Source organism: Stomoxys calcitrans, chromosome 1 (assembly GCF_963082655.1).
Source record: "Stomoxys calcitrans chromosome 1, idStoCalc2.1, whole genome shotgun sequence".
Lineage (NCBI taxonomy): Eukaryota > Metazoa > Arthropoda > Insecta > Diptera > Muscidae > Stomoxys > Stomoxys calcitrans.
The window spans coordinates 124,360,135-124,374,564 of record NC_081552.1 but is presented as its reverse complement, the minus strand read 5'-3'; the positions used below and the strand labels follow the sequence as shown (position 1 = coordinate 124,374,564).

At 37.5% G+C, this 14,430-nt stretch overlaps 1 protein-coding gene across 1 annotated transcript in view; it reads right to left on the bottom strand.

Annotated features, from left to right (window-relative positions):
* Positions 1-570: 570 nt before the first annotated feature.
* The window catches only part of LOC106093249 (zinc finger protein 2), a 147,576-nt gene continuing 133,716 nt past the window's right edge, over positions 571-14,430 (bottom strand). The window contains exons 8-10 of the mRNA XM_059360796.1: positions 5,810-5,950; positions 2,480-3,463; positions 571-2,423 (exon numbers count right to left, since the gene is read on the bottom strand). Coding sequence (XP_059216779.1) covers positions 792-2,423; positions 2,480-3,463; positions 5,810-5,950 — 2,757 coding nt within the window. The 3' untranslated portion in view covers positions 571-791. The remainder of the gene's footprint in view (positions 2,424-2,479; positions 3,464-5,809; positions 5,951-14,430) is intronic.

Here is a 14,430-nt window from a genome sequence, read left to right as displayed (position 1 = left end):
TGTAGTACAGTACATCGGGCCAGCTAGTCAGTGCAAATTTTGCCCATGAACATTCCACTAAGGAACAGGGGCAAACTTTTCACTTATCAATGAGTGCTGTCCGATTCAAGTTTAAGCTCAATGATAAGAAGCCTCCTTTTTATAGTCGTGTCCGAACGGCGTGCCGCAGTGCGAAGAATTTTTCTGATAGTTCAGCGTCATAGACGGACATGCTAGCCTCTGCGTTACGGTGGCCTCCAGACAGCTAGTCATATCATACATATATCGATGTACATACAAATGCGTCAAAGCAGATGTTGGTTCGGTTGTAGGTTTACTTGTTGGTTCTTTTTTAAGTGGCATAGCTTTGTTGAGATTTGCACAGTGGTTAAGGGAGACAAGTGTATTTTCACCCAAACGGGTGTACGCAATTGGATTCCATTTAAAATAAAGTGACCCAAATAAAAATGCATTTTGTTTAATAGTTTCGACGCCCTTTGTTTGAGTTTTATTTTATTCATGTTCATATTTTACATTTTTTTATTATTCATTTCTTTACAAGGAATTATACTAAAAATGTATACAGTACTATAAAAATGTTCTATGATGTATTGTTAAAAATTGACAAATCTTTTATTGTCCATAGGCCCCATTTAATTATATATATATGCTTTTAAAGCATATATGCTTATATATTTATATCCGTATATAAATATACAGGCATATGCATGTATATACATATATGTGGACTTCTCAATCCACTGATTATCCATTTGGAGTGTAACACCACTAGATATCGAAAATTGCTATGGTTAACTTACTTGAATCACATGATTTACAAATTTTATCGTCTCCACATCATTCATTATTTTGTCAATATTTTCTGGGCTTTCAGTGCGATCATTACAAAATAAGTTATTCTTTAGATTGTTTTTCGTCCCTACAACTCTATTTGTTATTGGAAATTCGGACAGACCGTTCTTTGCATTTGACCTACACATTAGGTGCATAGCCTGCGAAACAGACTTTAATTCTGATGAGAAGGCAAACGGGCTGCAGCTTCCGCGTTTGACATTCGCATCTACGTTTTTCAAAATGCGATTGCATTTCTCATCACCTAGGCTACCATTGAAAGCGTCTTGAGAATTTACTTCAAGTAAACCATCAAGTTGGTCTATTTTCTCTGAGGGTTTCACGAGCAGTTGTTTGACTCTGTTTTCTTGGCTATCGCTTGTAGACTTTTGATGCAAATCTTCGCTCTCTTTTGACTTCGATGAACTGTGAGTTTTATCGTCGCAGTCTTTGTATATTAAATCTGAAAGCTTGTAGTTTGCAATATCGCCTATATTAATTGCCTCACAGTCAGTACTGCTGCAATTACTTGATGTTCTATTGTTTTTGTTCTTTAGCAGTTCCGCTGCATTCATAGGTAGCATCCGTTCATTTAGGGACTGTGATGGATATTCAAGTTGAAAGTATTTGTAGGACTCCATGAGTTGGTAGTACTGCCACAAGGACTCGATATTTGGCTTTTTATTTTTGACGAGTTCGAAGTTGTCATCTCTCTTTTGTTCATTTTTCTCATAGTATTGAATGAGAAAATCATAATTTTTAAATTTCTTTTGTTCCATACTTCGTAGAAAGTCATCGTTCATTTCGGGCAAATCTGAATTTTCGTATTTATCTTCAGTTCTTATGAGATTTTGGTAGAGCAGATTATTCATGTTTGCCGGAGCTTGATATCCGAAACTAGAAGAGTACGAATCGAGTGAAAAATTTTCTTCTTCTTTCGACAGAGCATCGGAATATTTTCGCTTATTAATATATGATTTGTTGCTGGAATCGACCTGTTTGGCGAGCTTTGCGTCAGCCTTGTGATGTAGTTGTTCAAGTAGGCTGTAAAAAGGGTTTGACTCAATATTCGTCGGCTCTTCTGTGGAACACAAGTTATCTTTGAACAGATGCATTAACTGATGTTGGCGTAAATGATGCACTTCAGAAAATGACAAATGACACTTGCCGCATTTCATCAATTGAAGATCAACATCATCGCTAGATTTAGATGGAAATCCACTGATAATTGATCGGTTCAGGCGCAAGTTTTTGTTGTATCCAGTCATGACGGATGGACTTTGGGCCAACGGGCTTTGGTGTGATAAAAGGACCGGCGTGGTGGTGCTATTTATATCTATCGAAGAATTGGAATCTTCCGAACTGAGGTTTTGAGCTATTTGAGCAGCAGCTATTTGCGCCTTGGCAGAACGTTTGTTATTTTCCTCTTTGAAGCAGTGGTTTTTCTGGTGACGAATTAACTCGTAATAACGCTGAAAAACTAAATTACACTTCTTGCAAGCGTAATTTATATTTTGTTTCTTTTCCTCAGAGTCACACACTGTGGTGTTCGGTTGATTTTCGTAAATTTTACGCTGCTTTTGACGGGCGTTCTAAAATATTTTGAGAAGTTTAGTTGGGTAAATTTTGTATAGCAGTGTATACTTACTTGGAACCATACCACAATTACTCGCGGCGACAGTAACAACAGCTTGCTCAAATATTCCAGGTCACTATCTTTCGGATACGAGTTGTTCTCGAAGAATTCCTGCAGCACTTTGATCTGATAGTCTGTAAAGCGCGTTCGATTTGCTCTCTTGCCTACCGTGTTGGATGACGTGGATGAGTTGGAGTTGCTATCATATTGAGGCGAGCGCGAATGCTTTTCAAACAGTCTGTTGTTGTTGGTAAGCCCTGTACTACTTGAATTGTTGATAATTACTCGATCGGTGTTTTGAGTGGGAGCGGTGAGAGTTTGGTGATTTTTTGGTGGGCCCATTTGGCTTAGAGAAAGACCCTCTAACTCTTGACTCTGACTTTCCGTCATATTGGAGCACATAGTCCCCGTGTGAATGCTGTGTGGAGTTTGCGGTCGTGAGTGGGCGTCTGAACTATTGCTTTCAGATTTCTCTTCAAAGTTAATGTGTTCTGTGACTGTGCTCATCGACTGAGCTTCATCCTGTCTGCTGATTCTGTTCTTTCGCTCTCCGGAGAGTAAGCCATACTCTTGTGTTTCAGCAATTGGAGAATTTCTAGTTGAGCTTAATGGCTCCGAAATCTCTTGAGGTTCAATATTGCCGTGGTTTTTTGGCAAATTGCTAATGTGCCCTGCTTTATTTTGAGCCTCTAATCTCGAGGAAAAGCATTCTTCCTCTGGAGCTGATGAATGTTCTGGTCCTATGCCTTTACCTTCTGCTCGTTGGGTGTTTATATATTCGTTAATGCTTCCCATCGAATGGGAAGATTGCATCGGTGAGACTGAATCACGTTGGCAATTTTCCGCAGTTGAGGCGGTTTCAAACTTGGTTTGTACATTACGTTCGTACTCTTCAATATTAAATGTGGTTGACGGAGGGTTGTTAAAGTTATAGGGTGAGTCTTTATTTCTTTGGCGTTCTTTAAAGAGAGTGTTTCGGAACCAATGCTTGACAACCTGTTGGAAGGGATAAAATTCCATTATATTAAGTTATTTTTGTATCTAAATCAGGGCTGAGCAGCCGAGCATTCAACCGAAGTCGGAATTCGGTAAGGAATGGAGCAAGCTTGCCTTGTCTCCGACTTCAGTTATATAATCTCCGCAGCCCTATTTTTTATAGAATTTGTTTGATCGAGTTGATAAAAAAACACACACACACACAATCTAAATTTTTAAATCGTAAATATCAACACTGCTTTCTACGTTTCATGGGGAAGCGTCCACTTGTCTGATCTTCGATTAAGGCGAATATCTCCTGACCATAAATTCTAAAATCAAAATCAATCACTTTGCCAATTTGCCTACGAATATTACATTAGGGAACAGTGGGAAACTTCTCTCATAAGTCTCCAATTCAAGTTTTAGCTAACCTGAGCACATCGCTATAAGTAGAATGTGACTTCCACAAGAGCCTATTATTGTGGACATCGAGTAAAGTAGAGGCAATCAAAAATTATTACAAAGATAAAACCGCCGTAGAGAAATGTGGCAGAAGGACCAAATTGGTTCCAGGCGCAATCGTTAAGACAGAAGGCGACACTAATTAAGCAATTGCCTAAGCATTTTTCTGCAATCTCGTAAGAAGAACACCCTCCCGATGGCTGGAACCTCTGCATGATTAGGGAGACTGCTAACAGTAGATTAATTCTCCCATACGGAATATTGTGGAGCATATTGTTTAAGAGATTTCGATAAAGGCGAAACGAAGATGTGAAAATATTCAACATGCTGCTTGGCTCTGTTGATTATATTGGCATTGTGGTTCGGTCAAAGCCAATAGTAGTATGCGAAACAAATTTACTTTCTTCAGTTATGAAATCATAGATTACTTCTTCGAGGGCCAAATCGGGGCATTTTTGACCGATATAACAACTAACCAAGAGTAGTCTGGCCAATGGTTAAAGGTAAAAATTAAGAGAAGAGCTAAAAACTAGAGATAAACGGACTGCAGAGTACAGTGAAAGATAAATGACGCTGACAGGAACAACTAGCAAAAAAAAAAAGCGCAGGCAGAATCAAAATCCCAAAAAATTACATGTTTTGCATTTCAACGCATCCAAGTACATTATTGCAAAATAGTGGGGAGCTTCCGGTCAAAGTAATATAAAAAGGACCCTTAAACAATTTTGACCTAAGTTTCCAAACCATTTCGGTGTTTTCCTTTATTAACCTAATACTATCACCCTAGCTTGGATTGCCTCACCCCTCAGATTGGTTGTTTACCGTATTTAAATGATGGCTTACAACGTAATTGATGAATTTTGGTACAGATTTTTAAAAATGGAACTGAAAAGTACATTTCGCCTCTCAAATATAAACAACATAATTATAATTTGCATAGAAAATAATGACTTGGACAAGAAGATATTAAAATATGTTTTACTCCATAAGGATCAGTCGTTAAAGTGGAAGAGGAAGAGATAAATGTTAAACTAATATCGTCTAAATCACCGTTTACATATCTATAGCTTAATTACCAAAGTCAGAAACTCGAGAATATTCTTGTCTCAAAAATTATATTTTCTTTTCTTCATATTTCCTAAACTATCTTTACAAAATCATCTATGAGGTTTTCACCGGTTATTATATAATATTCTGGTTTGTTTTGGACGTGATTTCCAGCCGAGAGGTCCAGTTTAGACCACACCGCATTTGGGCTGCATGTCAGCAATAAGTCTATTCATCATGAGCTAGTCTAGAATGATTGAAAAACACACTTCAAAAAACATTATTTGCCTCATTGATAAAATCTTTCTTTTTTTTAAATCCTTCAAGAAAATATTTGAAGAGAATTGCGATTTCAAATTTAAAAAAATGTTTATGCGATTTCACAATTTAAAAGGCTATGAATATTAACACCGGTATTCACAAAACTTGAAGTACGTTTACATTGGCCGCTTAATCCGCTTCTATAGCCTTCCGTGATGTAACTGCTATATTCTGTGTTTATTGGCAGGTTTTACCATACCGATTTCATGGCTGAATAATCGATAAAAGTACCAAAATATGCACCTGTTTTCAAGAATTATGCATGAATGTGTATGATATGCACATTCATGTATACGCATGTACGCTTGTGTAAACGGACCTGATTTATCTTTGTATTTCGTTAAATCCAGATCATAAAAATTTCTATGTAAAAGTGCTATTAATGTAGATTTGAAATTGGTTTATTTGACAGATTTCCTTTATAGAACTATCAAATAAACCGGTTTCAATGCTTTCAAGTAAAAGTACAACAACTCTGTAAAAGCGTATTGTTAAAAATGTTTAAGTATGTGTGTCACGTTGCAATTTACTTACCTTTATTGGCAAGTTGGACTCCCTAGACATTTCCGCAATACTTTCTTCGCTGGGTGAATTATTAATGTCGAAATGGGAACGGAGAATTCTTAGTTGATCATTAGTAATACGCGTCCGAGCACGTTTCTGATTCACGTATGTCTGTTAAAATATAAAAAGATACAAAAAATTCAAATAAGTCTTCGCAAATGGACCCATAATTTAAAGTAGCTTAGCGAATTAAAAATAAAACGCAACATCGGGCAATTTATAATCATTTCGAGGTCAGAAACGTGGAATAGACAGAATTTCCCAAGTAATCCTAAACTGACCTAAAATTTGCATTTTTGCTTTAGTTCTCGTTATAATGTGTATAAATGCATTTAGTTTGACCGTGCCGAACGTTGGATACTCACAACCTTGGATAAACATATTGTCTAAATTATTTTAAGATTTGGGTACCCAAGAAGTTTGTACGGGGAATGGTTTAATGGCAAAATCCCAAAATGAGATAGGTCGTGATTATCCTGACCTTCTGTGGCTGTCCCGACTTTTGGAGCCTACACAGATAATGAAATTGGAAGTATAAATATGATAGTCAATGCTTCAAGGTAATTTGTTTTTTTTTTTTTTTGTGCAATCAATTTTGAATTGTTTGAAGCGCTAGAGTCAATTTGGTATTTCCATGGTTGATTCTGCCTTTTCTTCTCTGTGCTCTAAGCCATTGGTCCAACAAATAAATGAGATTATACGCGTGAATTACACTCCATTATATTATAAAACTTTCGCGATGAATGAAAGTACATTTATTTAACAAAAAATCAAAGTATTTTAAGCTAAAACATAATAAAAAAAATTAATATTTAATTTTTCCCTGTATATTTAGCGTTTATCAAGGAAAAACATTGATTTTAAAATGAATTTAATATGAAAATAAATTAAACATTTGAAAATTTTTTCGGGAAACAAAATTCTAATATTATGACTATGTTACGTTTCGCTTCAACATGTAAAACGTTTGCCATAAACGCAGTATTTTTGAATGGTACCAACTTCGTTTATTGTAAACTCTTTAGCAACTTCGCCTACGGTAAAAATACCTTTCTTTTGTTGTAAAACCAAATACTCTTTAATGTCAAAAGTATTTCGATAGACGCAAACGATCATTTGTTTACCGGACGATTAATTATCCTCTTTTGTCTATCTTACTAGAAAGAGAGGGTGGGTATTTAAGCGTAGACCAGTGATAGATGAAAAGTGATGGGCGGATGGTAACTCGGAATTTCAAAATTTTTGAACTTTTGCAATAGGTACATCCTTTGACAAAATTCATTAGAGCAAAGTGGAGGGCTTTTAATATAATTGTTTATCATAACATCGAAATAAATCCATTCTGGAATAGTTTGAATATGCATATAATTAGTAAAAAATTGGAGTTAGAATTGTGTTACAACATTAACTCAAACTTGGTAGTCTTTTTTTTATACCCTCCACCATAGGATGGGGGTATACTAATTTCGTCATTCTGTTTCTAACTACTCTAAATATTCGTCTGAGACCCCATAAAGTATATATATTCTTGATCGTCGCGACATTTTATGTCGATCTAGCCATGTCTGTCCGTCCGTCTGTCTGTCGAAAGCACGCTAACTTTCGAAGGAGTAAAGCTAGACGCTTGAAATTTTGCACAAATACTACTTATTAGTGTAGGTCGGTTGATATTGTAAATTGGCCATATCGGTCCATGTTTTGATATAGCTGCCATATAAACCGATCTTGGGTCTTGACTTCTTGAGCCTCTATAGGGCGCAATTCTTATTCGCTTGGAATGAAATTTTGCACAACGTGTTTTGTTATGATATGAATTTTTGCGCAATTCTTTTCCGTTTGCAACACATCGAAATATCCATTTCCGACCCTATAAAGTATATATATTCTTGATCAGCGTAAAAATCTAATACGATCTAGACATATCCGTCACGCTACAGTCTTTAAAAATAGAGATATTAAGCCGAAGCTTTGCACATTCTTTTTTGTCCATAAGATTATAAGACTATATCCTGATATAGCCCCCATATAGACCGATCCGCCGATTGAGGGTCTTAGGCCAATAAAAGCCACATTTTTTATTCGATTTTGCTTAAATTTGGGACAGTGAGTTGTCTTAGGCCCTCCGACATCCTTCGTTAATTTGGCCCTGATCGGTCCAGATTTGGATATAGCTGCCATATAGACCGATCCGCTGATTTAGGGTCTTAGTCCCATAAAAGCCACATTTATTATGCGATTTTGATATTTGAGACGGTGAGTTGTCTTCGGCCCTTCAACACCTTTCTTTAATTTGGCCTTATTCGGATCAGATTTAGATATAGCTGCCACATAGACCGAAATTTGGGACGGTGAGTTGTGTTAGGCCCTTCGACATCCTTCTTCAATTTGGCCTATATTTGGATATAGCTGCTATATAGACCGATCTCCCGATTTAAGATTTTGGGCCCATAAAAGGCGCATTTATTGTCCGATGTTGACGAAATTTGGGACAGAGAGTTAAGTTAAGCCCCTTCACATATTTCTGCACTTTGGTCTAGATCGATCAAGATTTGCATATAGCTGTCATATAGACCGATATCTCGATTTAAGGTCTTGGCCCCATAAAAAGCGCATTTATAATCCGATATCACTGAAATTTGAAACAGTGACTTATGTTAGGGATTTTCGACATCTATGTTGTATATGGTTCCGATCGGTTTATTTATTACATATTTCGTTACAACTGCTATGGGAAAGGTGATTTACATATATACCCGAGATGGTGGGTATCCAAAGTTCGGCCCGGCCGAATTTAACGCCTTTTTACTTGTTTTCTTTGCGCGGTTTGCGCTCTGCTTGCTTGTCTTTCTCTGTCACCCTTACTATTAAGCTGAGTATACACCTCTACCCAAATTTTCGATTGCAGCCAAGATTTTTAAGTGGCCACTGAAAAATAGTTGTGGAGAATACAAGATGGCGACAAACATCAATATATAATTTTGGCCGAATTTTAATCGGTTTTGGCGAACAAATATGTACTAAAATTATTCGTTTTTATTTGTAAATATCTTTACTTCATGTTGCATAGAGCTGCTAAAACATATATTTTTATTCGTAGTTGGAAGAAAAAATTCACCATTGCCCATTATGTCACCCTGTTACGCAAAGAAAATTTCATTTAAACCAGCAAAAGCTAGGTAAGCACATGTCATTACACACTGGCATACCAGTAAGCAAATTCTTGTTAATCGTAGGACTACCTTATAATGGGTTACCTATAATGAGTTAAATAATTATTTATTGGTAATAAGAAGTTAAAGAATACCCAAAAATTAGGCAATAATCCAAAAGAAACTTTGAAAACGAAAAGAATTCTGTTAAATCTTAAAGTGATTAGAAAATTCTTAAGAAATCAATATTTTTGTTCATTATTTTTATGATTTTGGCATTTTTTTTTGTTATTTTTTATTCTTCTACACTTTTTGGAGTATTGACATTAATTTTCCACACTATTCTATCAAACTCATAGATAAAGTGGCCCAGAAGACCTTTAACATGCCCTTTCCCAAAAAAATATCGGCTTTTAGTACCACGGTAACTTTCCTGTTCTAGAAACCTCTTCAAAAATGTTGGGCCAATGTGGAACAAATATAGATTGAAGAGGTTCAAAGCTCTCAAGCCCTGACCCTTCCTTGCTTTCTGGGCATTTAGTATGTTTGCGGGTATGCCATTATTTTAAAGCAATAAGTATTAATAAATCGAAGCTATTATTTTCTATACTTCGGTATGTTAAAGGTATGTCATTATTTTTAGCACTTCAGTGTTTGTACGAAGAATTCATTATTTATCATCTGGTGGTATGTTTACTCTGAAACCCTTTCTTGATGTTCATGCCCATGTTAAAGTATTATTGCGAATAAATCTACTAGTAAGTGGTTACAGAATCTTGTTTCGGGTTGCCCACTGACTTAAATAAAGGTATTTGGGAGTAGAATACGAATCTGATATCCAAATGTGTGACCATACCGCCCCTTCCTCAAAGAGTACAAATTTACCGACCATGGTAATATGTGGCTTAAATGAAAGGTATTTGTTGTTGGAAAACTAATTTCATAACCACTTGTCGGGGCCAAGTGTTTGGGGATGCTTCATCACATAAACTCCAGTTAAACCAATGGCAATATGAGGTTTAAATAAATGGTATTTGAGAGTAAAGCCCGATGCTGACATATTTTTTAGGGTTAAGTGTCTGGGGAATCACCCCATCCCCCAAAACACCCCTACATCTGACATATATTGTATATTTACCGACCATTGTAATATAGGGCTCAAATGAATGGTATTTGGGAGTAGAGAACGAAGTTGATACTCACTTTCGGGACCACGTTTTTGGGTTTCGCACTACCACCACCAACCATCACTACCCCCACCAACCACCACCCTGGGTTCCTTCCCACTCCAAAAAAAACACCATGAGAATATTGGGCTCAAATAAAGTCTTTTAAGAATGGCCCTAAACCCTCCGAGCGAATTCATAGACCCATTAAGATCATATGGATACAGAAAAAGGCAGTTATATTGTTATACTGTTAGTCAAGCGATAAACCATTTTCGTAGCATGGCAATTCACTAAAAACTCTTTAATGGCCGAAAATAAATACTCAAAAGATAATTTTGTTCCATATAAAGTAAAAGAAGGCACAGCGGAGCGGGCCGGGTTCAGCTAGTATCTTATATATAACAAGTAAAAAGGCGTTAAGTTCGGCCGGGCCGAACTTTGGATACCCACCACCTCGGGTATATATGTAAACCACCTTTCATCAAAATTCGGTGAAAATTTCATACCTTATACTCATATACCTCATACCGGTCTGAATTATATACGACACGGATGTCGAAAAGCCTAACATAAGTCACTGTGTCAAATTTCAGTGAAATCGGATTATAAATGCGCCTTTTATGGGGCCAAGACTTTAAATCGAGATATCGGTCTACATGGCAGCTATATCCAAATCTGGACCGATTTGGGCCAATTTGCATAAACATGTCGAAGAGCCTAACACTAAGCACTGTCCCAAATTTCGGCGAAATCGGACAATAAATGCCTCTTTTATGGGCCCTAAACCTTAAATCCAGAGATCGGTGTATATGACAGCTATATTCAAATCTGGACCGATCTGGGCAAAATTGAAGAAGGACGTCGAAGAGCCTAACCAAACTCACTGTCTCAAATTTCAGCGACATCGGACAATAAATGCGTCTTTTATGGCCCCAAAACCTAAAACCTAGATATCGGTCTATATGGCAACTATATCCAAATCTGGACCGATCTGTGCGATATTGCAGAAGTATGTCAAGAGGCTTTACTTAACTCACTGTTCCAAATTTCGGCGACATCGGGCAATAAATGAGCATTTTATGGGCCCAAAACCATAAATCAAGAAATCGGTCTATATGGCAGCTATATCCAAATTTGAACCGATCTGGACCAAATTAAAGAAACATGTCAAAGGGCCTAAGACAACTCACTGTCCCAAATTTCAGCGAAATCGGACCATAAATGTCGCTTTTATGGGCCTTAGACCCTAAATCGGAGGATCGGTTTATATGGCAGCTATATCCAAATCTGGACCGATCGGAGCCAAATTGACAAAAGATATCGAAGGGCCTAACAGAACTCACTGTCCCAAATTTCAACAAAATCGGATAATAAATGAAGCTTTTATGGGTCTAAGACCCTAAATCGGCGGATCGGTCTATATGGGGGCTATATCAAGATATAGTCCGATATAGCCCATCTTCGAACTTAACCTGCTTATGGACAAAAAAAGAATCTGTGCAAAATTTCAGCTCAATATCTCTATTTTTAAAGACTGTAGCGTGATTTCAACAGACAGACTGACAGACGGACGGACATGGCTAGATCGTCTTAGATTTTTACGCTGATCAAGAATATATATACTTTATAGGGTCGGAAATGGATATTTCGATGTGTTGCAAACGGAATGACAAAATGAATATACCCCCATCCTTCGGTGGTGGGTATAAAAATCAATTTGTGTTTCTTTGTCGGTTTGTTTGTTTGTGTGTTCCTTATAGACCGCTGAATTGATTTTCTTGAAATTTTCAAAGATGGTGCATAATGACTCCGTGGTGAAAATAGGGTACTACATTTTTTGATATTTGAAGGCGGCGGGCTCTCCCCCTTACCCTTATTTTCAGAAACGCCAGATCTCGGAGATTGGTGGCGCATTTTAAGCGAAATTTCGTGTGCTCTCTCATAGAAAACTAAAAACAAAACTTTGGTATCCAAATTTCGGATGGGGTACCTAGGGGGGCCGCCCCACCCCCAAAAACCTACCAATTATATATTTTGACCAATCACGACAATTGGACTCAAATGAAAGGTATTTAGAATAAGAAAACGTATCTGATATCTAATTGTCGGACCAAGTGCTAGGGGGACCACCCCAACCCCCAAAACACCCCTAAATCGGACATATTTACCAACCATGGCAATATGGGACTCAAATGAAAGGTATTTGCGAGTAGAATACGAATCTGATATTCAAATGTGGGACCACGTTTCTGGGGGTCCACCCCTTCCCCGAAACACCCCCCAAACAGGACTTATTTACTGACCATGGGAATATGGGTCTTAAAAAAAAGGTATTTGAGTGTAGAATTCGAATCTGGTATCCAAATATGAGACCAAGTGTTTGGGGGGCCGCCTCTCCCCAAAAACCTCCCCCAAAGGGGACAAATTTACGACCATAGCCACATGGGGCTCAAATGAAAGGTCTTTGGGAGTAAAGCACGAATCTGATATCAACATTCGGTAAAATGTGTTTATGGGGCCACCCCACAATCATAATACCACCCATATAGGAAGTATTTGCTGACCATTGCAATATAGGGCTCCAATAAGACATATGTTAGAGTAGAAAACGAATCTGATAAATATTTTAAGGGCCAAGTCACTGAGTGGCCACCCCATCCCCAAAACGGTCATTTTTGCCGGCTATTGAAATATGGGGCTCAAATGAAAGGTATTTGGGACGTATTTGCTCACTAAGCCAATTTGGGTCTTCAAGACAGTGGAGTTCGATATAGATAGTTATTAGGGCCCATACCCCAAACCGGACATATTTGTTGACATTTGCAATAAGGGGTTTAAATAAAAGGTATTTGAGATAAGAAACGAATTTGATATACAATTTGAAGAAAAATGGCAATATGGGGTTCATATGAAAGGTACTTAAGATATATGAGAATAGAGCACGATGCTGATATATTTTCAGGGCTAAGTGGCTTCCTAAAACACCCCTAAATCGGCCATATTAACCAACCTTGTCAATGTGGGTATCGAAAGAAAGGTATTAGAGAATAGAGCACGGAATTGATACCCACTTATGGGACCAATTTTCTGTGCGAGTAGCCCTTGCCCAAAATACCCCACAAATAGCAATTATTTGCCGACCATCGCAATATGTGGCTCAAATAAATGTATTTGGGAGTAGAATACGCATCTGATATCCATATATGGGACCATGTATTTGGGGCACCGTCCCTTCCTCAAAACAAAGGGCTCCCATATAAATTGATCTCTCTATTTTACTTCTTGAGCCCCCAAAGGGCGCAATTCTTATTCGTATTGCCTAACATTTTATACAGGTCTCCAACATATAATTTAATTGTGGTCCAAACCGAACCATATCTTGATATCGCTCTAATAGCAGAGCAAATCTTTTCTTATATCCTTTTTTTGCCTAAGAAGAGATGCCGGGAAAAGAACTCGACTAATGCGATTTATGGTGGAGGGTATATAAGATTCGGCCCGCCAGAACTTAGCATGATTTTACTTGTTTGCAATAAAGGTAGAGATCGCATTTATTATCCAATCATCAAGGAAATTTGCATAAAACTTTTTAAGCCTAAAGACAAACGCTATGAATTTTGGAAAAATCCGTTCAGATTGGGATAAAGGAAATAAAAAACAAAACAAAAAAAAAAACAAGTAATTCAAAACAAGTAAAAGCGTGCTAAGTTCGGCCGGGCCGAATCTTATATACCCTCCACCATGGATCGCATTTGTCGAGTTCTTTTCCCGGCATCTCTTCTTAGGCAAAAAAGGATATAAGAAAAGAGTTGCTCTGCTATTAAAACGATATCAAGATATGGTCCGGTTCGGACCACAATTAAATTATATGTTGGAGACCTGTGTAAAATTTCAGCCAATTCGTATAAGAATTGCGCCCATTGGGGCTCACGAAGTAAAATAGAGAGAACGATTTTTATGGGATCTGTATCGGGCTATAGACCGATTCAGACCATAATAAACACGTTTGTTGATGGTCATGAGAGGATCCGTCGTACAAAATTTCACGCATATCGGATAATAATTGCGACTTCTAGGGGTCAAGAAGTCAAGATCCCAGATCGGTTTATATAGCAGCTATATCAGGTTATGAACCGATTTGAACCTTATTTGACACAGTTGTTGAAACTAGCAATAAAATACGTCATGCAAAATTTCAGCCAAATCGGATAGGTATTGCGCCCTCTAGAGGCACAAGAAGTCAAATCCCCAGATCTGTTTATATGACAGCTAT